General features: G+C 48.9%; 5 protein-coding genes across 7 annotated transcripts; 3 read left to right on the top strand and 2 right to left on the bottom strand.

Moving 5' to 3' along the window:
- The first annotated feature begins 269 nt into the window (after positions 1-269).
- LOC117837169 (serine/threonine-protein kinase RIPK) lies at positions 270-5,691 on the top strand. Its single transcript, XM_034716754.2, has 5 exons — positions 270-770; positions 1,766-1,901; positions 3,829-3,965; positions 4,655-4,778; positions 4,881-5,691. Exons 1-5 carry the CDS (start codon positions 333-335, stop codon positions 5,321-5,323), a joined length of 1,278 nt encoding a protein of 425 aa, XP_034572645.1. The 5' UTR covers positions 270-332; the 3' UTR covers positions 5,324-5,691.
- A 157-nt stretch (positions 5,692-5,848) lies between these two features.
- Positions 5,849-8,001, bottom strand: LOC117835806 (protein LURP-one-related 6). The gene is made up of 3 exons (XM_072290822.1): positions 6,678-8,001; positions 6,289-6,531; positions 5,849-6,173 (listed from the first exon to the last, which is right to left on the bottom strand). The coding sequence occupies exons 1-3, from the start codon at positions 6,957-6,959 to the stop codon at positions 6,042-6,044; spliced, it is 657 nt and encodes a 218-aa protein (XP_072146923.1). The 5' UTR covers positions 6,960-8,001; the 3' UTR covers positions 5,849-6,041.
- A 487-nt stretch (positions 8,002-8,488) lies between these two features.
- Positions 8,489-10,669, top strand: LOC117837170 (uncharacterized). 3 transcript variants are annotated; one of them, XM_034716755.2, is made up of 4 exons: positions 8,489-8,735; positions 9,420-9,662; positions 9,838-9,993; positions 10,211-10,669. In XM_034716755.2, the coding sequence occupies exons 1-3, from the start codon at positions 8,489-8,491 to the stop codon at positions 9,855-9,857; spliced, it is 510 nt and encodes a 169-aa protein (XP_034572646.1). In that variant the 3' UTR covers positions 9,858-9,993; positions 10,211-10,669. The 3 variants fall into 3 exon arrangements, 1 of the variants encoding a protein (XP_034572646.1); XR_011897100.1 differs by having other exon boundaries at positions 8,599-8,735; positions 9,108-9,662; positions 10,211-10,596; XR_011897099.1 differs by lacking the exon at positions 8,489-8,735 and adding an exon at positions 8,795-8,934 and having other exon boundaries at positions 9,108-9,662; positions 10,211-10,597.
- Positions 10,670-13,625: 2,956 nt separating this feature from the next.
- Positions 13,626-20,078, top strand: LOC117837168 (probable lipoxygenase 6). Its single transcript, XM_034716753.2, has 9 exons — positions 13,626-14,146; positions 14,971-15,254; positions 16,007-16,244; positions 17,264-17,587; positions 17,707-17,792; positions 17,892-17,999; positions 18,092-18,396; positions 18,520-18,786; positions 18,900-20,078. Exons 1-9 carry the CDS (start codon positions 13,765-13,767, stop codon positions 19,657-19,659), a joined length of 2,754 nt encoding a protein of 917 aa, XP_034572644.1. The 5' UTR covers positions 13,626-13,764; the 3' UTR covers positions 19,660-20,078.
- A 2,051-nt stretch (positions 20,079-22,129) lies between these two features.
- On the bottom strand, positions 22,130-24,375 carry LOC117839346 (cation/calcium exchanger 4). Its single transcript, XM_034719656.2, has one exon. The coding sequence runs from the start codon at positions 24,150-24,152 to the stop codon at positions 22,236-22,238; it is 1,917 nt and encodes a 638-aa protein (XP_034575547.1). The 5' UTR covers positions 24,153-24,375; the 3' UTR covers positions 22,130-22,235.
- Positions 24,376-24,773: the final 398 nt, after the last annotated feature.

Here is a 24,773-nt window from a genome sequence, read left to right as displayed (position 1 = left end):
CACCACCCCGTCTCCCTGCGGGGTTTTCCGCCGTGTCGAGCGCAACCCGGCAACGAAGTCAGAAGCCACCCGTCCGTGTCCGTCCCCAGACCCCAGTTCAGTCTCCGCCCTACCAAACCACGGCCCGGTCCCGGCCCGCCGCTAATCACCACCAGTTAATCTCACCCACAACCACTCCGCCTCAGCTCTCCTCCAGGATTAAGCGATTATAACCCACCCCGCAAGCAACCAAACGCCGCGACCGCCCCGTATATATACCTCGATGCGTCCAGCCAAAGCAGCTGGTGAGCGGCCGGGAACCCGACCGGGGCGGGACACCAAGCGAACGCGGCATGGCGAGGGCGGGGTGGGGCTCGCTCTTCGGCTGCTTCGGCTCCTCCTCCCACGGGAGCAAGAGCAAGAGGAGCAGCAGGAAGAAGAAGAAGAAGAGCAAGCAGCCCAAGGTGGCGGCGGCGGCGGGTGGGAGCGGCAGCGGGAGCGGGAAGCCGAGGTCGCTGCAGAGCCGGCTGTCGTTCACGGAGCTGAGCGGGATGGTGTCGCCCGAGGACCTGTCGCTCTCGCTCGTCGGCTCCAACCTCCACGTCTTCAGCATCGCCGAGCTCCGCGCCGTCACCCGGGACTTCTCCATGACCAACTTCATCGGCGAGGGCGGGTTCGGCCCCGTCTACAAGGGCTACGTCGACGACAAGACCAAGCCGGGACTGCGCGCGCAGCCCGTCGCCGTCAAGCTGCTCGACCTCGAGGGCGGCCAGGGGCACACCGAATGGCTGGTAATTTGCTCATTTGATTGCACCACTTCCTGGTTAGCCATTTAAGTATTTAACCAACGTGTACTACTTCACCACGATTGGCCTCTCGATTCGGATAGTACAGTCATGTACTGCCATATTAATTGGTCCGGATAATAGCACGGCAGGTTTAACTGAGGAGGAGGAATTTTGCTGATGAAACAGTGTCAGCGATGTTGTGTTTAGCGTCCACCAGAGCTTTCTCCTGCTTTAATTAGTCATGAGAATTTGCTTCTTCTCTTCCAAGTTAGTTGAGCTGCTCCGCTGATCCTCAAGTTTGAGTCAGTCAGTTACCTCAGAAATTTTCATCATCAACTCATATAGTACTTATATGTATAGGCCCTTCAAACCATTTAAGTTGAAATTTGAAATCTATTTGCTCATGCTAGATTATTGGCATTAGCAAGCTGTACTATATATTACCTCCGATGCAAAAACACAAGATGCTGTTTAATTTAGAGTTTCCCCAAAGGCAACATTCCCAAACCAAATTACTATCCAGTGCTTGTTAGGGACTTGGGTGTGATATCACAAATGTTTGTAGCTAGGTAGTAGAGTACTTGGTAATAGATTCCAGAACCAAAAGGGTGAAGTAAAAGTGCATCTTTGACAAATTAAATCGTCTCAACATGCACGTTTCTTTTCTTTTCTTGAAGTATTATAAACATGTACTTGTGTTTAGTTTCAAAATTATTTGTCAATAAGACAATAATATTCAAACAGGTTGTCTTTTCTTAGCTAGAAGTAGAAGTTCCCTGGCTTGAGGTTTTATGACACGTACTGAACTTGCTCCCGAAAGCTGCTTGCCGCAGTTGCCAGCATGGGAGAGTAGATGTTCAATGCAATAGTGTTTGCTTAGTTTAAAGACTTTCCTCGGCTAGTTGTTATATACACCTCAGCCTAAAGCAAAGCAGTAGAGTAATGAGAAAGATTCAGTTAACTGACATAGCCATCAAATGTGTGCCAACACTGTGCAGACCGAAGTCATCTTCCTGGGGCAGCTGCGGCACCCTCACCTCGCGAAACTGATCGGCTACTGCTACGAGGAAGAGCACAGGCTGCTCGTCTACGAGTTCATGACCAGGGGCAGCCTGGAGAAACATCTCTTCAAAAGTAAGCACTCCAAATACAATTACAGTTAACGTTTCGAACCTTTTCACTGCTCGCTTGTCAATTTCCTACAGCGACACTTCATGCATGCCACGTCATTTTCCTATGGCTGCAAGAGTGAAACACACACATACGGTAGAGCCTAGAAAGACACTGTAGCGGCAAGAGCCAGCGAGATCAGCATCGAGTTTGCAGGCGACAAGAAAGGGATATCCCTTGCACGTTGTTGTCAGGCTCCTTTTCTCCTCGCTGCATCACTAAGCTAGGAAAAGATTCGAATCTCGAGGTGCACATCAGTCTCGAAACCGGACGGCTCGTTTCGCCTCACCAACTTCTTTTCTCGCATGATAAACTTTATTTTTTTCTTCGGCGAAAAATTTGTGGCCGAACGGGATCGATCGAGAGCAGCTAGTAGCTTTCCGTTCCGTGCTCCACACCCTTCGATTTTTTTTTTCTCCTCTCCCGTTTTCCGTGATGGTTCAAACTGCCTTTCGGACCTGTCGTTGCCGCGTCAATTTGCAGCCGTGTTACATCATCTCTCACTTGGTCTCCTCTCCTCCCAGTCATTTTCTCTTAACCACTTTGGTATTTTTCACACCCATCTTGATGATCATGCCTCCAAATGTCAAGCTGGATTCTAAGGTTTGTAGGAGCAGGACACCTGCGCCACTTGCTGCGTATCCGGTGCTTGCTATTTTCGCTGCTTTAATTAATCTCTATGCAAATTAAAGTAAAACCGCTAGCTCACACTGTATGTGATTAGAATCAGTCGGCAGAGCATCTGCCGTTCTAGATTGCAAGTCAAAAGGTTTGTGAATTGTGTTACCACTACATACGATTCATCTCGATCGTTACAGGCACTCAAATTAAAGGGCCTAATTAACTAGCAAGATGCTACGTGATTGCTTTTAACAGAACATGGTGCAACTTCCGTTCATTCTCCATCATGGTTTTATGCGAGTGCCTGTAAAAAATTTATGCTTCGAAACAGTGCCTCAATTTTTTTAAGATTGCAAACTATCACTGTAAACAGTTAAGGTGTATTTGGTTGCATACACCACATGGTGCACGCATGGATGATCCTGGATGGGGTGGTTCAGGGTGTGTTTGGCTGGTTGTATCATTTGATTCATGTATGAGATGATTCAAAATAATAATGATCCTTTTGTTTGGTTGGGTGAATTGGACCAACTCATCCAGGATGAGGCCATCCCACTTAATACATTATTCTACTAATCAGAGTGAACCATATGGTACAAGTAAATTGGTTGAACCATCCCATCCAGGATCATCCATGCATGCATCATGTGGTGCATGCAACCAAACACACCCTCAACCAATTTGCTTGTACCGTATGGTTCACTCTAATTAGTAGAATAATATATTAAGTGGGATGGCCTCATCCTGGATGAGTTGGTCCAATTCACCCAACCAAACAAAATGATCATTGTTATTTTGAATCATTTCATACATGAATCAAATGATACAACCAACCAAACACACCATTAGTCACTGACGTGGACGCTAGCCCTAGCTAATCTGTAGGCAAGTGAATTGCTTGTTCAGTTGTTCGATCTTATATATATGTTGTGTATGTCGGAGGCACATGCCATAGACCTGAATATAGCTGCACGTGGTTTGAAATACAAATATACAATAGATTCGTACCATATACTACTGCAGATGAGTACGTCAAGAATTAGGTGAAGTTCATTTCACCCATTCTAAACAAGAGGATGGTGTTGTCGATCGGAAATGGACATCTTCCGAACATTTGGCACACAGCCAGCCGTGTTTTAACTCGATCTCATCATGAAATGTCTTGACAGCTTCCGTCAAATTCGATGCACATCATCTAGCTGTGCTAACTTTGATTACCTCAGCTGATCAAAACCCAATACCTCATCACTCGATGTACGCGTGTGTGCAGAGTACGCGGCGTCGTTGCCATGGTCAACACGGCTGAAGATCGCCATTGGCGCTGCCAAAGGGTTGGCCTTCCTCCATGAAGCCGAGAAGCCGGTCATCTACCGGGACTTCAAGACCTCCAACATCCTGCTCGACTCGGTGAGTTCAAATGCGGCGTAACACCACACGCTATCCATCCATCCACGTCTACTTACCTACCGCTTCCCCTCCATCGAAAGGTCAGGCTCATCTCATCTAGCTGCTAGTCATCGATCTGTGGTGGGGTTTGTTTGGTTTGGTTTGGTCTGATGGGGCGAGTGAAATATCCGCAAGAAACTATAGCTATCTTATCCAGCGATCGATGGCACCCGGGGTTGGTTGCAGGCTTGCATTCTCGCAAGTCAGTCGCGTCGAGTAAACTGCTGCTGAAATCTCGTCAGGTCGCCAAACCAAATGCCAACTGCTGAACGGCAAAATCTTGACCTGACCTGGACGTACTGGCTTCGTTGTTCATTTTCAGGCCTGTGAACCAGAACGGGTCAAGTGTCAACCATTGCAACGCCGCTAGCTCCCGTATTGCATCGGCCTGTCATGCTCATGCTCATGCTGTCATGCATGCGTGCCACGGGAAAAAAGATTACCTTTTTTTTTCATGGAGGGAAAAGAAAACGAAAAAGCATCGCTCATTGGCAACGATAAAGTAGTACGATAAATCCTTTTAAATTCCGGCTGGCTGCTGCTAAAATGAACGGAGTTGTTGGGGTTAACTGCTCTACGAGAGGCAGCGGCTGACGTCCGCGTCCATTTGCTACAGTGCTAATCACTTATCGCCTGTTATCTTCTTTTAGGATTACAAGGCCAAGCTGTCGGATTTCGGGCTCGCCAAGGACGGGCCGGAGGACGACGAGACGCACGTCTCGACGCGAGTCATGGGCACGCAGGGCTACGCCGCGCCGGAGTACATCATGACCGGTACGTATACTACAAACAACACAAAATCTCACCACCAGAGCTACGAAAAATTGTCTGACGACGACGACTAACCTCACTGAGCATCTGCATTTGCCACGGCAGGCCACCTGACGGCGAAGAGCGACGTGTACGGCTTCGGCGTGGTGCTGCTGGAGCTGCTGACGGGGCGGCGGTCGGTGGACAAGAGCCGGCCGCCGCGGGAGCAGAGCCTGGTGGAGTGGGCCCGGCCCTACCTGACGGACGCGCGGCGGCTGGACCGCGTCATGGACCCCAACCTGGCAGGCCAGTACTCGGCCCGCGCCGCGCAGAAGGCCGCCGCGGTGGCGCACCAGTGCGTCAGCCTCAACCCAAAGTCCCGCCCCCACATGTCCGCCGTCGTCGACGCGCTCGAGCCGCTCCTCGCGCTCGACGACTGCCCCGTCGGGCCCTTCGTCTACGTCGCGCCGCCGGAGGATAACAGCAACAACGACAAGGGGAGCTCCGGCAGACGAGGCCGGAGGAAGTCCAGCGATGGTGCGGCGGCGGCTGTCGTGCGGCCGGAGTAGCTAGCTAGGGAGAAATCCATGGAAGTGCAGCAGATGATTTGGGTTTGCTTTGCTCGCCCCTCCTCCTGTCTCTGGATTGTTGCAGCTGGCTGAGCTGCCGATCAAGCAGCGCTAGTGGGTCGGTGTAACACTTGTGTGTAATCGAAGCAGGTTGAGTTTGGCATGAAGATGGAGTACCTCCAAGAGGGGTTTTGAAGAGCGTGCACTGTACATAGGATAGGAGTAGAGTGTATCACACTTACATGTTCACTTTTGTCAGGGTTTGGGGAGATATGGCTATGGATGATGGAGTATAAAATAGTTAAATATATAGTGGAAAAAATAATGTTGGAGGAGTTGAGGCCCACTCCGATCCAAGTGTACTGACATATTCCTTCCACTTTTGTATGTATGGTCCAGAAGCTAGTATGGGCCTAGTTTGTCTCAGGCCCGAGGAGAACTCATCTGGGCCGAAATCTGGTGCGGCCTTCCTTTCAAGGAGTAAAATTCAGAGCACTTGAAACCACTTGCAAAACTCAAAGATCCTTTGCAAGCAAACTACTTGAAACCACTTCACAACAGAACACACATCCAAATCATACATATCATGTACATGGTAACCTATCAACAAAAGGGAAATATTCGAAAAACAATCACAGCTATGCAATTGTATCCTAACAGATTGCTAATGTAATGAATCTTATCGACAGATGAGCAGCTCTCGTCTCTACTAACATCATTAACACCTTGTGGACTCTCCATGAATGTTGTCAAGGATGGCAATCACGCCGACCACAAAGGCCTGGTCATAACCTGGTTGCACCACCACTTGGTAGAAGTCCCTCCCCGCCAACATCCCCTTCACACCAATCTGTGACACACGCCAACAAAGAACAAACAAAAAATTTGCATCACCCATTGGATCATGATGTAATTGTACTCCTAAGTTCCTCCGAACTTCATTGTCCTGGCTGTGGAGCTTTTACCTGTGCTGCAACATGGCCTGCTCGGTTTTTGATGGCACAAGATCTCTGAACAAAGGATCCAGTCACCTCATAGTCCCAGTGTCTGTTTCTCCCCTTCGGTTCCACGGTAACCTGAACATCACCCTTCATGCAGAGGACAGGCTTAGGATCCTGCAAGCTGAAAACCAGCTTGCTCGGCTCACCATAGTCGGTCAGATATCCTCTCCACCAGTTGCTAACACTCAATGCTTGAACAACGCCTCCCTGTGAGATCAAGTTCGATCAGTTTTTCAGAAACTTGGAGTAGCTGAAGATCTTTTTGCATTAGAAAAAGCTGCATTTCAGAAAGTTTATTCGAACATTCAGAAAAGAAAATAGAAACTTTCAGACTAGCTCTGAATTTCTTTCACCTTCTTGTGAATGAAAAGGATCGCATTGCCATCACCATCCCTGACAATCAGCTGCCCACTAGCACCTATGATCCCACAGCCATCGACGCTGAAAACAGCCCTTTGATCCTGGTCCGTGACAACAAAGCCTCCACCGTTCACAGTGGGAGGGCGCCTGCGCACCATCAGCACAGCTTGCGAGGAACTACAGAAGATCTTGCTGACAACAGGAGCTATTGTTGTATATGCGCCCATGGTATGCAACGTGTGTAGCTCTTTCTTACAGTTGAGATAAATGAACATATAATCCTTTCCAGAGTCGTAGGAGAGCTATATATGTGCTATGCTTCTAGGTAGCACCAGTAGCTTCGCAATGGAAGCAAGGAATATATAGAGTCGTTTGAGTATGGATGTGTCTCGTGACACATCTAACTGCCTAACAAGGAGCCCTCAAAAAAAAAACTGCCTAACAAGGATAGCCACAGAGGTTGCGAACTCGCTGATCATTGTGAGCCAAACAACTGGATGAAGTATGACATTTGAAGCAACTACACACAGCAACGTTAAGTATGCTGGTCTGCTGGATCTCACAAGAAGAATCTTTGAACAATTGCTTTAGGCTACCAAACTACTTTATCTTTACCTTTTTGTTGGAGTGTTTGTGTTTACCTGAGGACCGATAATTTGGCTAATCATGGGCCTAAGCCCTAATCATGTGTCAATGTTACTTTGCTGAATGCTATACGGCAATGCAAAATGCCTTGTGATGGACAGGTTCAGGAGATCCAACCATGCTTATCCATCCTTCCCATAAGTGGTATCTAATCACGGCACAGATCGAATATACAACATTAATTCTTCCTTCCCTCCAAAATAGGACATTGATCTCTTCCACACTAAGCAAACTCCTCTTTCATATGGGAAACACGAAACAAGCCGGATGTTTTCTCAGCAAGCCACAATGTTCCAAACAACTATTACCAAGTGGATTTATTTCAGAAGACTCAAGCTGCAAGCATAAGGTGGCGTCTTGGCCAAACTGAATGCAATTTTCCATCAATGATATGGATCCAATTTTAGATATATACCATCAATGATATGGATCCAATTTTCCCAAGCAATTTCCGCAATACAATGACCAAACCAACTTGGGTGGCGTCTTGGCCAAACTGAATGCAAAATGTGCAGTGTTTACCTCAGCTTGCGAAGGATCTCCACGGCGTCGTCCAGACGGCGGCCCTCGAGCGCAGCCGGGTCGTCGACCCTGAACTTGGGGGTAGCTCCAGCGTACGGTGGTGTGGTGGTCGAGCACGGGTCGCACGACGATGGTGCGGTTGAGCAGAGCGACGACCACCCTGGCGTTCCAGAGCTCACCCACTAAACTGCAGATCCTGATGTACGGCCTACACCTGGAGGATCACTCTCCGTAGAGATCCCTTACCGCATCGCCTGCCCGCCGCCGCCCCGGGCGGAGAAAGGGAGGAGAGGAGGGCGCCGAGCATGGAGTAGGCGGAGGAGAGGAGGAAGGTTGGGAGTAACATGAGTACGGCCACGACGAGGAGAAGGTGCGACTGGACACTCCGAATGTGCCACCGGGCGCAGCTTGACAGCCAATCTATCTCGCCGGCGGCGGACGGGAAAGCGAGCGCTGCGTCGCCGTGGGGAGAGAAGAGAACAGAACTGCAGAAGGGACTAGGTTATAAAATATAGGTCCACAAATAGGGTGTTTCATGTAAATAATCGGATCGCGAATATTAATCGCGATCCGATTTAGGGGGTTTGGGTGTCTTGTGGGCTAAATTGCAAATTTTGTGACCGCCGTCCACTCTGCGATGCCGATGCGACCTCCCCCGCTCCCCTTCGGGCGCCGGCGGCGGACGCCCGGCGTCTACAACAAGCCCGTGGAGCCGCATTGGCTTCCGCCGTATCTCTTCCGGTTCCGATTGGATAACCTGTTCGGCGCGAAGGTGCTCCAGGTATTCGCCGTCTTCGGCAGAGGACGGCAGCCGGTGGCAGCGACGGGAGGCTGGTCCGGTGGTGGTAGTCAGCATCCGAAGAGGAGAGGATGCATACGATCTGGTAACGCCCGCCTCCTCCCCTTGCCATCGATGCCGTCTACTATTTGATTCTTTCCACATGTTCAGTCATGGATGGGTGTCCGAATTTGGTTTTGTTGGCTGCCGTTTCACGGTCGCAAATGGATGCTGAGGAGGAGAAAACGGGTTAGGAAGTGAATATCCTGACCATAAGCACATGTTTGTTGGTAATGATTTCACAGGTATTCGCTTTTTAAAGAACGATGAACTTTGTCATGGGAATATCTTTTGCCCCCCCTAAATGTTGATAGGCATAGTTCGAGCAATCAATTGCTGCTTATTTAGCAGTGAGTGTGAGACTAATATTTAAGCTCATACACGCCAGATCATTTGATTTCGTTCTTATGCTGCACAGAAATAGGGAAATTTTGAACTTTCAACAGTTGGTGACTGAACTAGTGAAACTAGCTAGGTTCTGTTCGGCACAAGGTCTAGCAACCTAAAGCAACTGGCAGAAGTACTGTTTGCCATGTAAGGTTTGCTGAGAACTACAGAATGTACCCCAGAAGCCATTTTGTGAAAGGACTTCAGCTGATGTTACTGCTAGTGGTCTCTCAGTTGTATGGTGATGCTGCTACGGATTCAACTGCTTGTATACTTCTGACATCATCAATGTGATTCTTGGTTATTGCTTGGCTATTCGCTCCATTCCTCTTCAATCCATCAGGATTTGAGCGGCAGATAATAGTAGATGACTGGGATGAATGGACCAAGTGGATTAGCAGTCGAGGTGGCATCGGAGTTCCTGCTAACAAAGCTTGGGAATCCTGGTGGACAGGAGAGCAGGAACAATTACATTCTGCAGATCTACTGGGCTGTTTCTGGGAGATCATACTCTCTCAGATTCTTCATATTCCAATATGGTATCATGTATCACCCGAATATCTCTGCTGGCAACAAAAGCATCTATGTAAGTTATTTATTTCATTTGAGATTCCTTCTTCAAACAGTTCATAGGAAACAAGGCTTGGTGGATAAAGATAAACCACTTGAATACTGTTCACATAATTCTTTTTGTTGTTTAGAAGCACTATCTAGCGCTATTATTGTGGCTGTTCACTAAAAATATTATTGTGGATTTGCAGCTTATGTTCTGGCTTCTTAAGTTGCTCCTTTGCATTGGATCTGTTGAAACGCTGGCAGTTCTTTACACCGTTCTGCATCTTACAGTCTGTGACATATTCGCAAGCATCCTTGCTGACCTTTCACTTGCTGCACCCACAAGATGAGCCAGTCTACAGGTACGGCCATCAGCATTGCCCGTCTAATTTCATTTCTCAAGCCCATAATTGCCATCTACTGGGCCTAGTATCAAGCCAAGAAAATTGTCAGATGAAAATGCTTTTGGACTATTGGGCCACCTGGAATGTACCTCTGCAAGTATTCAATGTTTTCTGTAAAAATGTTAATATTGCTACAGAAACATTTCACAGGCTCCATTTGTTATCTTTACAACAGACATCACAAGCAAGTAAACCGGTGGTCAAGGCATTTGGGCTGTGGGGGTCTGTCAAGGTTCTGTCGATGGGGATCGGATCTTCATCCTGGTGGCGGTGCTAGCATGGTTCCCATCTGTCTCGGAGTTACAGATGAGATTGCTATTCAATCAGGCCTTCAGCCGAGGGCTTCCAATCACTCGTGTCTTGGCTGGCGGCAAGAAGCAAAGATGATGCTAGTACAGATTACAGGAGACATTTGTAAACACAGGTTATGTTGGGAATATGTGCCTAAAAAAACATTCCAGATTTAATTTGGAGAAAAAATACATTGATAAAAAATGATGCAAACAAATAAAACAAGTAAGCAGGCGACATATTGTCTAGAACAAGATTGCGCAAGAAAATTAGTTAATAATCCCGCGCAGAACATAGTCGAACGTGTTGAAGCAGATGTTGCAGAATCACCAAGCGGTCGCGTGAAGGCACTGCCCAAAAACCTGATTGCCGCTGCGTGCAGGAGTCTCGCGACAGTGGTTTCGGAGATCCCACTTTCCTTCAAGCTCGGTGCACGCCGAATTCGAAGGTCGACGAGGCGCAACGGCAAGAGATTCAGCACCGCGAGTGGGAAGATGAGCGTGTAACAGCGTCCATTCAACATGACGTCTCCTGGTGTTATAGACCTTCGTAGTGCATCAGTTTTCCTATTAAACAGCCTCATCAAGCAGTAGAAACTGCCAATTTAAATGACAGAAATTGCTGCCATCAAATTGTTGAAACTGACACACCTTATTGCTGTTTAAAATGGCAGTTTCAATCACATTGAATCGCCATTAGGCTCAGCATAAAAAAATAGTAACTGAACAAACAACTGCGCGTGAGCTACATGTGTGTGTAGCAACAGTCTTCTTCTCTCACATTTGCACCTATTTTGCATAGAGAGGAAACTCCCATATTTAGGCAAGGCAACCTCTCCTTGAATTAGCAATATGGAACTAAAGGTTGTGCATGCTTTGGAATTTTCAGATTGGGCTACATATGAGCCTAAATCCAACAGGTTATGCGAGGAATTAGCTCCAGGATTGCTGTACATGGGTGACTGGGTGTTGTTGGAGGAATCCTAAGGTTGCTGACATGCTGACGCTTTCAGAGTTTTCGTTGCACGCACAAGGCGTCTTTTTTCCCTCCTTTTTGGCATTTTCCTTGTAAATAAATCTCATACGACAGTCTTACGTCTTGGTACAATAGGTTGCATATTCTATATTGTGCTTGTATAGATAGATGTAGGCATTTACCCCGGTGCATCTGAACATTACCGTTCTTTTAAATGCAAAGGGTAGATTAATTAATTTCTATATAGGAAGCTCTTTATGTAAATGTCAGTTCAGATTGCCTTATATTTTCATGGCTGGAATTCTATGGGTGATAAATGTGTAATGGGAAGTGGACTATCTGGCCGCAAAGAATGAAGGAAAAGCTTATCTTCCTTTTTTTGGCTTTTCCGGCTATGGTCCATGGGTCTTGCCACCGGTGATCCACGTGTGAGATGACACCATACAGATTCACAACCTCCATCCTATTGTAGCACTGAATTAGAACATTGGTCAACAAAAGTACAATCAGACCTGTCACCAGCCTCATCCGGTGAGCCGGTGAGGGATCAGCTGCGTCGGCTTTCCCTAGTGGTAAGATTCATAAGGTCTTTACTCTTTTAGAGGTCGTTCGGAGGATGGTGCAATGCAACGCAGTCCAGGACTCGGCGCCTCGGCGGAGACATGACAGGCTTTTCTGAGCAGAGGAACTGGTAGCGCCGCTAGCCATTTCACCAAGCGGACCGGAATTGGCCCATGTGGCCATGTGGGTGGCGCGAGAGGCAGGCAGGCCACGAAAACTCTCGAGGGGCCGAGGCAAACAAGCCGTGGTGCCCTGCGATCCGCGCACCACGCGCGCGCTAGTGCTCGTGTGGCGCCCACGGCTTTGATGCCTCTTTGTCTTTGAGATGCTGACACGCCGGCAGCGGCTGCCGGCCAACCAACCCACCCCAGCTTCCCTTTTCACCACCGCCATTATTGAGAGAAGACTGTCTACCGTCGACGTCGTGCGTGCGTGAGAGACGTACCGTCCGGCGAGACGATCGGCGGCGCCGCCGTCGGCCGTCAGCCAGCCCAGAGCTACCCGCCATTGATCAGCCCAGAAAAATCCTGGATTCCTGAACCCCTCTAATAAATAGGGTAGTTGCCTTTTTATGCCGTGGAAAAACCTCCTGCACGTACGTGCAATCTGTAATCTGCCAACACGAGATCAAGATGGCTCCAGCTGTCCCAGTAGCCACGTGCGCACATGCCATGCGGTTGCTTCTGTTATTAACAATTTACCAGTGAACGGTCGGGTAGATGACAAAAATTGAAGAAAAATAAGATCTTGTCTTATACAATACCACATGCCAGTATACCACCACCACGCAATGACGCAATGATGATCGGTCAAGCACTGGTCTCCTGCCAACTCCGACTTTCTTGAATTAATAATAAACAAGAACCGAAAGAAAAAAGGAACGTGCCGAAATGAGCCCAGTACACACGATGCAACATGCTGCAACGTTTTTTTTAAAAAAAAAAATCTTAAAAGGGTTTTACAGGAATTTTGCTGCGCCAAGATTTCAGATCACAACGTGAATTTCGTAGCTTTCGGCAGGTTGAAAACCGTGGGCAGGTTCACGGTCCCAAGGTGAAGAGCACGCGGTCTATTGCCAGTTCGTCGAATAAGCACATGCATTTCTGACTGTGTAACACACAACTACTTCTTCCGTCTCAAAAATAAAATTATTCTAAAAAATCTCAGATAAATTAACAAAGATGTAAAATAACTTACTTACCCCTATTTATTAGCTATCGTTGATGCTAACTGACACTCGGATGCTAATGCACATTCCAAATAATGGATAATAACTTGTTTTGTGGGATAAATTTTGAGAGTGATTTTTTTGGGACATATAAGGAGTAGGTGTGGTTAATTCCTACGGATCGTTGCAATTTTGATCGGAACTCTTCTCAGAGACTGATTGCGGTCTTCCTGGTCTGAAACTCCAAGCTGTTCCAATTTTGAATTCAAAATGGCTATTCTCTTTGTCTCTTTGCGAGAAACTGGCTATTCCTTCTGCTTTGAAGATGACTGTCCTGTGCCGCAGAACAAGCATGGGTTCACAAAGAAATTCAGAGCCCGGCTGTTGCTATTGCACAGGACTAGTTGCTTGCTGGGAATGCCGGCATCAGGTCAACAGGAAACCAAGCAGCTTCCGTGCAATGGCACCGCCTCACCGTACTCACCCGGACCTGCCGACTGCCAAAAACGCAAATATAAAAATGGCAGGAGCGCACGAGGCTGGACCCTCAGATGACACGGCTCCTCACCTAAATCCTACTGCTGCAGCGTGGAGCGCTGGCGACTCACTGCTCCATCACAACGACGCCAACCACCTCACCTCACTAGCTCAGCTCCCACCCGCGCAGAGCCAAGACCAAAGATCCCCGACCGCGCGGCAGGTGCCGAGCCGAGAGCGAGCGAGCGTGCCGCAGCATGGCCGCGCCCGCGCCATGCAGGGAGCTCACCGGCCTCCGGCGGGCGACAGCCGCGGCGAGGCTGCTGCCGGGGCGCCCGGGCGCGAGCGAGCTCTGCCTCGCGCCGTTCCACCACGCGGCGCCGCGGCGGCAGCAGCGGCGGGGCGTCAAGGTGGTGGCGGCTATCAGCGAGGACCTGCCGAGGCTCGCGGCGCCCGGGAAGAAGGGCGCGGCGGAGGGCGGTGGGCGGCCGGAGAAGGTGCTGATGCGGGCGGCGCTGACGGTGCGCCGGAAGCAGAAGGAGGACCTCAAGGAGGCCATGGCCGGCCACCTCGACGCGCTCTGGGACATGGTCGGCCGGAGCGTCGCGCTCGAGCTCATCAGCACCAAGATCCACCCCAGTAAGCACCGCACCCCATTCCCCCCTTGCTTGCTCCTCGTCCAATTCACCATCTTTTTCTTTCTTGGAACCAGTTCTCCTCCGTCAGAGTTGACTTTGCTCTCTCAAGCTTGAACCTTTCGGAGCTGTTAGATTTTTTTCCCTCCCTTTCGATCGCTGCTAGAACTGTAGGGAGCTGGATATGCAAAGTTGATGCCTTTTTGGGCAGCTCCGTTTGTTCTTGACCGCCCTAATCGGTAGGTGGCACCAGCAACCACAGGAAGATGCTAACTAGATGCACATGATCATCAGATCTTCAATAATGGTGACATGATAAGGCCGTGTGTGCGATTTTCTGCATTAGTATATTCGCTCTGCATTTTCCAACAAATTGTTTAATCATAAAAAAAGAGAGAAGAACTAAACAATAGAGCAGTTCAACTTTTAACCACTGGCATCTTTCACTAGACCATGACTTCCAAGATTCTGCAAGAAGTGAACAAATGGAGCAGAGTTTTTACAGGACTTCCTCCCAGTCTTCTGAGCACTGCAAGCCTGCAAACCATTATAGCTTCCCCTTTAGCAGTAGTCCCGTCATGATCACTGCAGAATAATTCAAGCTCAAATGAGTCACGATGCAATACTTCAAGTTACTGTTCATGATGGCAGTGCTCCTGCCGGTTAAAGTTTCAAAAAAAGTTACTGTTCATGTTTCCCCGTCTCTCCATTCTCTCCATGTGATCGCTACCCAAAGATGATGCAGTCGCTTTCCATGTCTCCATATTTGACTTTTCTTCTCAAAGTCGTTCTAACTTTCCCGGCTCGTGCCACGTGAATCTTTGCCAGGGACCAAGAAGCCGATGCAGAGCGGCCAGGCATCGATCAAGGACTGGTGCCAGAAGAGGGGCGTCAAGGGAGAGCACGTCGTGTACACAGCAGAGTTCATGGTGGATTCGGACTTCGGCGAGCCGGGTGCCATCACCGTGGCCAACCGGCACCACCGGGAGTTCTTCCTGGAGAGCATCGTCGTCGAGGGCGGGCTTCCGTGTGGGCCGGTGCACTTCGCCTGCAACTCCTGGGTGCAGACCACCAGGGAACTGCCGACCAAGAGGGTGTTCTTCAGCAACAAGGTAAACAAGCATATCTGTTAAAGAGAAAAAGGCAGCATGCATTTTAATTTTTTTACTGGTTCAAGAAAAACGTGTTGTGGGCCAATGGCTAGACGTTTTTTTTAGATTAAAGATTAAAACATCCGGCCTCAACCTAGACGTGGACTTTCTAGTACTCGATTGTCATCATAAGTATGTGCGTACTACATCACTCCTGTGCTAAATAATCGAGCAGGCTGGTCATGCATCCTTTTCTTCAATGTTGATAGCAAAAGGTGGTCATTAACTGTAAAACGAGGAGCCCGGTCTAAAGGCATGATTAATTGATATGTCATTGTCTGCTAGCTGTTTAAGTGTCCAGTTTTTAAGTAGGCCTCAGTAGAACATATCTATGGCCCTTTCCAGAAAAAAAAAGTGCTCTTGCAACTAAGGCACTGATTAATTGAGCTCTGTGGGACATCGATCCTTGGTTGATGTGTATTTCAGTTAATTTCCAAATTCTACCAGAACTGTCAAATCTGATATTCTGCCTATCTGTTACAGTTTACAGATAATAAATCAAGAACCATTGAAGATACATAAATATAAGTAGTTGCAGCATATAGCCAGATTTATGTTGTCATCCACATATGCTGCCTTTTTTTCTGAAGGGCCATATGCTGCCTTAAAGCATCAAACAGATTACCTTTGCTATTCGAGTCTGGTACTAATGATCTACCCATTAGGAATTAGTACCATCAGTTTCCTGATAAGTCCTGGATAATCTTATGCAGCCATATTTACCATCTGAAACACCACCTGGGCTTAGAGAACTAAGGGATAAGGAGCTGAAGGACCTGAGAGGAGATGGCACAGGAGTGCGAAAGTTATCTGACAGAATATATGATTATGCGACATACAATGATTTGGGCAATCCGGATCGGGGGAAAGAGTTCATCAGGCCGATCCTTGGAGGCGAGAAGATCCCTTACCCACGGCGGTGCCGAACTGGTCGTCCACCAACCGATACCAGTAAGTTCTGTTACACTTACAAAATTGTTGGCAGATAATGGAAATTAGAATTTGGCCAAAGGCAAAAGAGTGCATGTTATTTTCCAACTGTAGCCACAATGACATATGTGCTTGTCCAATTCTACTTTGATCAAATGCTATGTCACTTTCAGACTTGACAGCTTGACTCATCAGACAGCTTGACTCATCAGCCACCTTCACCACGTGGGTTGATGGTGTCCAAATTTTGAACAAAAAAAGATATGACTTCTCAATTTTGTTTGACACCTAACTTGAGCAAAGACCTATATTGAGATCTGGTCAGATGCTTGCAAAATCTATTCAACGTGCTCCATGGAGGAGAGAAAAACTGAGTTGTCACATTGCAGCAGAAGAAGAATTCAACACGCTCAAATCAGGATCATGGAAATTCCTTCTTGGTCAATAGTCTTGAAAAGTACTGAACATTTCCGTTTGTTAGGTTGCGTGCATATGACCAAATGGTAGTAGCAGCCAGGAACACCTACAGATTGTAGGCATCACGTTTTGGTTTTGTTCTTTCGGTGTGCTATTGCTCTCGGGTTCTTTGTATTTTCCATTCTGAGGCAAACTGTCTCTTGATGCTCTCCATGCTATCAATTACAAAGTCTACAATAAAGTACAGAAAAAGTGGCCCTCGTCATTTCTCTCCATTGATTTTCTGTAATCCTTTGCATGACAAGTTTCCAGTTTGTAATTGTGCCCACAACCACGTGCTTTCCTATAAACATATGTGAGTCGATATAATATGCCAGAAAAAAAGTGGAACTAGTTTGCATAATTTGGTTCTATTCCTAGGAATTATTAGACTTTCCATAGGATTTATCACTGGAGTATTTTTTTGAATTTTGTGAACCATCTCTTCATGGTAAATTATGGCATCTAAGATGGGCAATCAATCAGTTTACTACAAGGCTGCACTAAATTTTGAAGATTAAGCATATCTGCCTTTCACCTCATAGAAACAATATGGCTAATTTGTGCATTCCCCTGTGGTGTAGACATGACGGCTGAGAGCAGAGTAGAGAAACCGCATCGGATATATGTACCCCGGGATGAAGCATTTGAGGAGCTGAAGCAGGGAGCCTTCTCAGCTGGGAGGCTCCGGGCAGTACTTCACACCCTTATCCCATCGATGATTGCAACCATCTCAGCTGATACCCACAACTTCCAAGGCTTCCACCACGTTGATAATCTCTACAAGGAGGGCCTCAGGCTGAAGTTGGGTCTCCAAGAGCACCTATTCCAGAAGATACCCCTTGTTCAGAAGATTCAGGAATCGAGTGAGGGGATGCTTCGCTATGATACACCTAGCATCCTTTCCAGTAAGTAAAATTCATTAGACCTTTGCTTTACACTAGTGTGCCAACGCCAGATGTTCTTCGATCCAAGTACCTTCATGCCAGAAAACTGCTGCTTTAATACTCATACATCGATTCTACAGAGGACAAGTTTGCATGGCTCCGTGATGACGAGTTTGCTCGGCAGACTGTGGCAGGAATAAACCCAGTTAACATCGCGAGGCTCACGGTAATGAACTGAAAACATGATTTAAATGTTGAGCAATAACAGCAGTAATCTGTAGCCTTCTTCTAGAGTAGTACTTTACTAGCGGTTATTTGGAAATAGGTTTTCCCACCAGTGAGCAAGCTGGATCCTGCAAGATATGGCTCACCAGAATCATCAATTACAGAAGCAGACATTGCTTGTCAGCTCAATGGACTCACAGTACAACAGGTACCGTCGATACGAAGAAGTCTGAAATTATGCTCAGTTATGTACCAATGTTTTTTTCTTCTGCTGGTTCTGATCACATATCATGAGTGTAGGCAATGGACGAGGCAAAGCTGTTCATATTGGACTATCATGATGCCTACCTGCCATTCTTGGACCAGATTAATGCGATAGAGGGACGGAAGGCATATGCAACCCGGACAATCTTGTTCCTTACCCAAGCTGGCACACTGAAACCAATTGCTATTGAACTTAGTCTTCCTCCAAGCCAGCCAGGCGAGCCTCGGCTAAGCAAGGTCCTCACCCCTCCCTCTGATGCTACCACCAACTGGCTCTGGATGCTTGCCAAAGCTCATGTCAGCTCCAACGACGCTGGTGTTCATCAGCTCGTAAATCACTGGTACGGATCCCATAATTAACTATTGATATGGCGAACACAAATTTGAGTACATTACAAATGCCAGTCCAGACAATTTCTGAAAAAATATGAAACCTGAAATGCTTACCTGGAAAATTCTTTCAGGCTGAGGACACATGCTATGATGGAGCCATTCATCTTGGCAGCGCACCGGCGAATGAGCGCTATGCACCCGATCTTCAAGCTCCTGCACCCCCACATGCGGTACACGCTGGAGATCAATGCGCTTGCACGGCAGAGCCTGATCAGCGCGGACGGCGTCATCGAGTCCTGCTTCACCCCTGGCCCTGTCTCAGGCGAGATCAGCGCCGCGTACTACCGCAACCACTGGCGGTTCGACCTTGAGGGCCTCCCTTCCGACCTCGTCCGCAGGCATGACATTGCCCCTTCCATTACCACACGCCATTGCTTGATTTTGCATATCACAAAGCTTTGCACCACCATGTTCACTGACATCCTCCCGCTTTGGGGGTCATCCTTCTCAGGGGAGTGGCCGTGGAGGACGCGTCGCAGCCTCACGGCATCAGGCTCCTCATCGAGGACTACCCTTATGCCAACGACGGGCTTCTGCTGTGGTCGGCCATCCGCAACTGGGTCGAGTCGTACGTGCAGCTCTACTACCCGGACGCCGGCACGGTGCAGAACGACGACGAGCTCCAGGGGTGGTACCACGAGACGGTCCACGTCGGCCACGCCGACATCCGGGACGCGCCGTGGTGGCCGTCGCTCTCGACGCCGAGCGACCTCGCGTCCATCCTCACGACGCTTATCTGGCTGGCGTCGGCGCAGCACGCGGCGCTCAACTTCGGGCAGTACCCGCTGGGCGGGTACGTCCCGAACCGGCCGCCGCTGATGCGGCGGCTGCTGCCGGACCCGGAGCGCGACGCCGCCGATTACGCGGCGTTCCTGGCGGATCCGCACCGGTTCTTCCTGAACGCGATGCCGGGGGTGCTGGAGGCCACCAAGTTTATGGCGGTGGTGGACACGCTGTCGACGCACTCGCCCGACGAGGAGTACCTCGGCGAGGGCCGCGACGAGCCGTGGACGGGGGACGCGGCCGCCGTCGCGGCGCACGCCATGTTCGCGGCCGACGTGCGCCGCGCCGAGGAGACCATCGAGCGGCGCAACGCGGACCAGGGAAGGAAGAACCGGTGCGGCGCCGGCGTGCTGCCGTACGAGCTGCTGGCGCCCAGCTCGCCGCCGGGGGTCACGTGCCGCGGCGTGCCCAACAGCATCTCCATATGATGCATCGTACAAGAAGAGACCCCTTGATTTTTTTTTCCCTTCATTTTTCTACGGGTAAATGCAGTATAATCATTTTGAGGAAATGTACTGTTTTTCAAGCAAAAATACGGGAGTTTCACTCCTGAATTAAACTGAATCTTCACATTTTGGAGAGTCAGTGATCAGGCAGACGGGAGGGTACAGAGAACAACAACGCCGGAACAGCGCATCTGCCAAGCTTGAGGTTTGAAACTGAATGTTGCCTCCATGTCGGTGCTTGACTTGAACTTGAGCAGCTGTACTCCCAAGAGCGTGAAATTTCTCGAAAAGTAGAAGGGTGTGTAAAAAGTCTGAGAATTATCGAGTATGAAGTGGGGAAAAAGTGTGCTTGCAAAATGTGTGGGAAATTGAGTTGAATGAAATCGTAGAATTTCGAGTTACTACCTTATGAGTCAAATGATTCTGAAACTTGGTGTTCTTATGCTCTCAAGATCTCAAATATATTCGAGTTGTCAGACAATGGTCGTTGAAGTTATCTTTTTGGATGAGCACCAGTCGAGGTGTGGATGAGGAACCTGCCTACTGCCTGCAGGCTGCAGTTCCACCAACATGGCAGCTGCTTCCTGGATCAAGGACTCAGCTCTCTTCAATCCATTGAAAAGCTAACCCCGCCTGTGTTTCCTAGCCCCTTCAATCCGACGCATCGCCATGAAACTGCCGCAGCGATTCGCCATCGCCACGAAACTGCCGCAGCGATTCGAGGCGCCGGTGAACTTGTCGGAGCTCCGCGGCTGGGACCACCTCCCGGAGCTCAGCGACGTCCTCCGCTGCCATTGGTGGCACACACGAGGCTCCCCGGGTGGGTGTCGAAGGTGGCCGCGCACGCGCTCGACGTGGCGGGAGGGACGACGAGGTGGGAGGAGACGGGCGCCATTGGTGAGTGTGAGTACAGCTTGTTCGTGGACTGCGGCTGTGTTTGGTTCATAGCCGAACCGTGCCAGAACTCGCCACAGCATCCGCGCCGCAGTTTAGGTACGTGTTTGGCTTGTGGCCGGAGCTACGGCGTCGCCACAACTTGCCGAAGCTCTCCAGTTGATTTTGCGCGCCCCAACTAGCCAAAAGTGCGGCCGACGAATCGTCCGCCGCACCTGCGGCACGGCCACAGCGTCGGCGTGGCGTTCTCTGGCGCCGGGAGGAGCGCCGTGGCGTGCGCGGACGCCGGAGGCTGCGACGCGGAGGGCAACGGGATTACTTCGCCGACAACTGCTATTCCTCGGCGACCCGGTGGCCGGTGTTACTGGTTTGGCGCCTTCTGGTACTCGCACCAGCCGGGGTGGGAGCCGGACGCCGCCAACATGGGGCAGTGGCTGCACAACTCCGGCGGCGGGCGGCCATCACCGATATGGGTGTACCCAAGACTCTTCTTCGGATTCTAAATGGAACTTTGATTGGACGGTCAAATTTCAAGAGTCAAGGGCACCAGGTTCTTGTTTGAAATAGTTGAAATTAAACGTCAGGCCAGTAAAATGAACTTCGAGAAGTGCCAGCTCCTACAGCATGGGAGGAGGTATACTGTCCAATGCAAATATGTAACAGGAAGATTATGGTGATGTTTACTGTGAATGAAGAGAATTCTACAAATAGATACGCCAATTGCAGGCGTGTTTATATTTAAATGTCAAACCCAAAAACGTACACAGCTTGACACACAAGGGCATAAAAGAACACTGTATACCTCCATTTCATCTGTATAAAATGACGACCACGAGCAACTGAGCAAGTACTTTGATGCGCATCCAAACTTTTACGGTGCAAGTAATTATCTAACTCAAGCCAGGTACTGGCAATATGCCCATAGCATCGCTTAATTTCAGCTTCAAAAACCTCAATGCATCGATTTTACATAGTCTACCTGTGTTCCTTGATTTCTGAAAAAGAAAAACATATGGAAATGCAGACATGGCGATGAGTCGATGTGGTCATGTGCAGACATGACTCTCGACAGCATTTTGATTGGACCGTTAGGTAGACCTGCTTCATTCTTGAATCTTGACAGGTTGTTTAACTTTTGACTATTTGCAAAGGTTCCCATTTTCAGGTTTCAACTTTCAAGGTTTTTACTATAGCTGCACATCTCAGTATTTTTCTTCTCAGAGCTAATAATTTGGGAAAATATCCTGATGAGTTAAAAGCAACATATGAACAATCAGGCTATATGGTCCTAGAAAAACAATAGGTTAGAAATGATGCATTTTATTCTGAGTGGCATTAAAAAGCAACATGGGAAAAACGAGATGATGTTGTGCAGTATGCATTGATAAGCTAGTTCATGGAAGACCAACACCACAAATGTGTACCAGGAAAATCATGGCAGTGTTTACAATATTAAAATTTACAAATAGATACACCAGTTGCAGCCAAGTTTTTGTTCAGACGGACTGAACCCAAGAACATACAACTTGACACACGAGGACGAAACGGAACGGCGACAAAACAGAACGGCACCATATAACTCCATTTCATTTGTATAAATGACAATAAAGGGCAAGTAGTCTGATATGCATCTGCATCTCATCTTTACAGTACAAGTAAATATACTAACTCAAGCCAGGTAGTGGCAATATCCCCATAGCACTGCTTACTCTAATAAAAAGAAAAACTGAGTAAAGAGCAACGAGGCCAACTCCAAGTATCTTGTTAGGTCGCATGTCACCTCTTGGCAGCATAACAAGAGCCCAGATCAATCCAGCCACAAGAAAGCTCATTGTGTAAATAAGAGAGCGATCTTGTGGAAGGACATATGAATTGGGTGCTGTTGACCAAGCTCCAAGCAGCATTGATAGTCCCAAACCAGCAAGTGTGTTGAACATAGGTCCAGCATAACATCCAGACATAGCAATCTGCACTCCATCACCTCCATTCATCGCCAGAGCAACATTTGACATTAAGTCACCCATCGAATTCCCCCATGCTAGAACTGTTAACCCAAGAATTGAAGGATTGATCCCCAATATCGCACCCAAAGCAACCAAAAGTGCGACCAGTTCATTAGCAATGATGTAGAACCAAATGATGCTCATCACAAACCCTCCGAAAACCCAAGGGAACAAATATCTCCGTGGAGGGCGTTCACTACTGGTGAACAGAAAAGCCAGAGCAGCAAATCCAATCCCAAAAATGCTAGCTATCACATATGCTGCTATGCTAGCTTTTGTGGATACTCCATCCTGACTGCTCCACAGAAACGCCAAAAGAACAGGTGCCAAGCAAGCACTTGCAACAGCATATTCTTTCGACCAGCGGTCTTCCTCGACTATTGGAATCGTCAACCTTCTTGGTATAGTCAAGGGCAGCTCCATAAACAAAAACAGCTTGGAGATGTTATGCGTGGAGGTATCTGCTTCTCCTTCACTCCAACCCCACAATGGTCTTGAGCTATCAGGGGAACCAACTCTAGTCCCATGATTTGAGTAGATGGCCACATGAGAAGCCCACATCCACTGAGGCAAGGATGTGTTAATTTGGGCGGTTTCACCATCTGCATCCTCCTCCAGAAGTGAACTGTACATCGACTCATCCTCCTCTGCTCCTTGTTCAAAGATACTTCCCCTCACAGGCAGCAACGGTGTGACCACATCAAACTTCAGCCTACGGGCATGTTTCCTCAATACTTCGTTTGCAGCCACCACAAATGCATAGATTGCATAAATTGACACAAACATCATAGCTCCCCAAACAGTCACCTTCCCAACGATCAACACTACAGACAGCGCGAACAGAGTCACAAGAAAGAACCCAATATCCCTCATGAAGCACCTCCTGTCAATCTGCACATTCTTCTCCGCGACACACAGCGACACTGCCCCGACCACAACACAAGTCACAAATACAGCTCCGCCCAACACGCTGTTCAGTCCCACATCACCTGCGCCGCTCCCCATAAATGCTGCAATGCTTGCAAACACGTCAGGAGCACCATTACCAAAGGGGAGCAGTGTCACCCCGGCCACAGTCGGCGGGAGCCGCAGCAGTGCTGACATCTTCTCGAGGCTGCAGCAGAAGTAGTCGGCCGCCGTGTTACCCAGCATATAGAACAGCGCCACCAGGCACACCCCGAGCACGGCGTAGCCCAGCAACCTGAACCTCTCGCATCTGCAGTAGAAGAAGCCTAGGTAGTCCACGAACCCGCCGGAGCTGCACTGCGGGTGGGCCCGGAGGTAGTCGCACTGTGTCTCGAACCCCTCGTGCCGCGCGATGCCAGCGCACGCGACGGAAGGATCCTCCGGCTGCTCGCCTTTCAGCGTAGCGACCTCCGAAAGGTTCGCGCCGCTGGGTGCGGGGCCGGCAGGATCGGCATCGGAGAGGAACCTGCGGTGCACCGGGCGCAATCCGGAGACCAGGAGCCGTGGAGCGCGCGCCGAGCCCCCATCGGAGCGTCTGTACAGGAGGAGGAGGAACAGCACCAGGGAAACGGCGGCGAGGGGCCGGACCCGGCGCGGCTGCGACGCGATCATCTCCGGCGAGGTCAGGGGAAGGGGTTTCCGTGGACGGGCATGTCAAATTGGCGGTTGGATTTGTGGGATTTGACCGGTAGGACGGTGATTCAGGGGGTTGGGCCCGGGGTTAGGGTTTGCCGCGGAGGTGGGGCGTGGTTTGGGATTGGGAATCGGGATTTGACGTCGGGAGGAAGGAGACGACGGTTTCCGTTCGCTTGCCTTGCCGAGTTGGGACGCCGCGCGAAGGAACGGTAGTTGTTAGATGGGCCAGGCTTTGTTTACAGAGTGGGATGCTTTTTCAACTTAGATTGGGCCGATGTACCTAAAAAAAAACCTTAGACGATGGTGGTAGAGTTGATGAAGTGTTTGGCTGTTTTTCCTTGTTCCGAGGCTTTGCTCATTTACCATTCCCACCGGAGAAAAATGACACTTGGATGTGAGAACGACTAAAGACTACAGTAACTCTCATCCTTCCAAAGCTTTTTTTGAAAACTATTCATCCTTCCAAAGCTTATTGTGGTTCTCAAAATTATTGGATATTTTTCTAGGGTACATGCAGCTCTCTGCTGTTAGTAGTGGTATCTTGTCATATTTTCTGTTTGCACTGACTTTATATTATGAGAATCAGTGAAATATTTC

The sequence above is a fragment of the Setaria viridis genome, chromosome 9 (assembly GCF_005286985.2).
Source record: "Setaria viridis chromosome 9, Setaria_viridis_v4.0, whole genome shotgun sequence".
NCBI lineage: Eukaryota > Viridiplantae > Streptophyta > Magnoliopsida > Poales > Poaceae > Setaria > Setaria viridis.
This window is presented reverse-complemented; position numbering and strand designations above follow the sequence as displayed.

Coding starts and splice junctions, on each gene's coding strand:
- LOC117839346 (XM_034719656.2), bottom strand. CDS start 24,152: ATGATCGCGTCGCAGCCGCGCCGGGTCCGGCCCCTCGCCGCCGTTTCC.
- LOC117835806 (XM_072290822.1), bottom strand. CDS start 6,959: ATGTTCATTTATCTCAACTGTAAGAAAGAGCTACACACGTTGCATACC. Junction 6,532..6,677: donor TCCTTTTCATTCACAAGAAG/GTGAAAGAAATT, acceptor TTGATCTCACAG/GGAGGCGTTGTTCAAGCATT. Junction 6,174..6,288: donor CAGGCCATGTTGCAGCACAG/GTAAAAGCTCCA, acceptor CGTGTGTCACAG/ATTGGTGTGAAGGGGATGTT.
- LOC117837170 (XM_034716755.2), top strand. CDS start 8,489: ATGCCGATGCGACCTCCCCCGCTCCCCTTCGGGCGCCGGCGGCGGACG. Junction 8,736..9,419: donor GAGAGGATGCATACGATCTG/GTAACGCCCGCC, acceptor TCAATCCATCAG/GATTTGAGCGGCAGATAATA. Junction 9,663..9,837: donor CTGGCAACAAAAGCATCTAT/GTAAGTTATTTA, acceptor GTGGATTTGCAG/CTTATGTTCTGGCTTCTTAA.
- LOC117837168 (XM_034716753.2), top strand. CDS start 13,765: ATGGCCGCGCCCGCGCCATGCAGGGAGCTCACCGGCCTCCGGCGGGCG. Junction 18,000..18,091: donor ATGGACTCACAGTACAACAG/GTACCGTCGATA, acceptor TCATGAGTGTAG/GCAATGGACGAGGCAAAGCT. Junction 18,787..18,899: donor CCTTCCGACCTCGTCCGCAG/GCATGACATTGC, acceptor CATCCTTCTCAG/GGGAGTGGCCGTGGAGGACG.
- LOC117837169 (XM_034716754.2), top strand. CDS start 333: ATGGCGAGGGCGGGGTGGGGCTCGCTCTTCGGCTGCTTCGGCTCCTCC. Junction 1,902..3,828: donor GGAGAAACATCTCTTCAAAA/GTAAGCACTCCA, acceptor GCGTGTGTGCAG/AGTACGCGGCGTCGTTGCCA. Junction 4,779..4,880: donor GCCGGAGTACATCATGACCG/GTACGTATACTA, acceptor TTGCCACGGCAG/GCCACCTGACGGCGAAGAGC.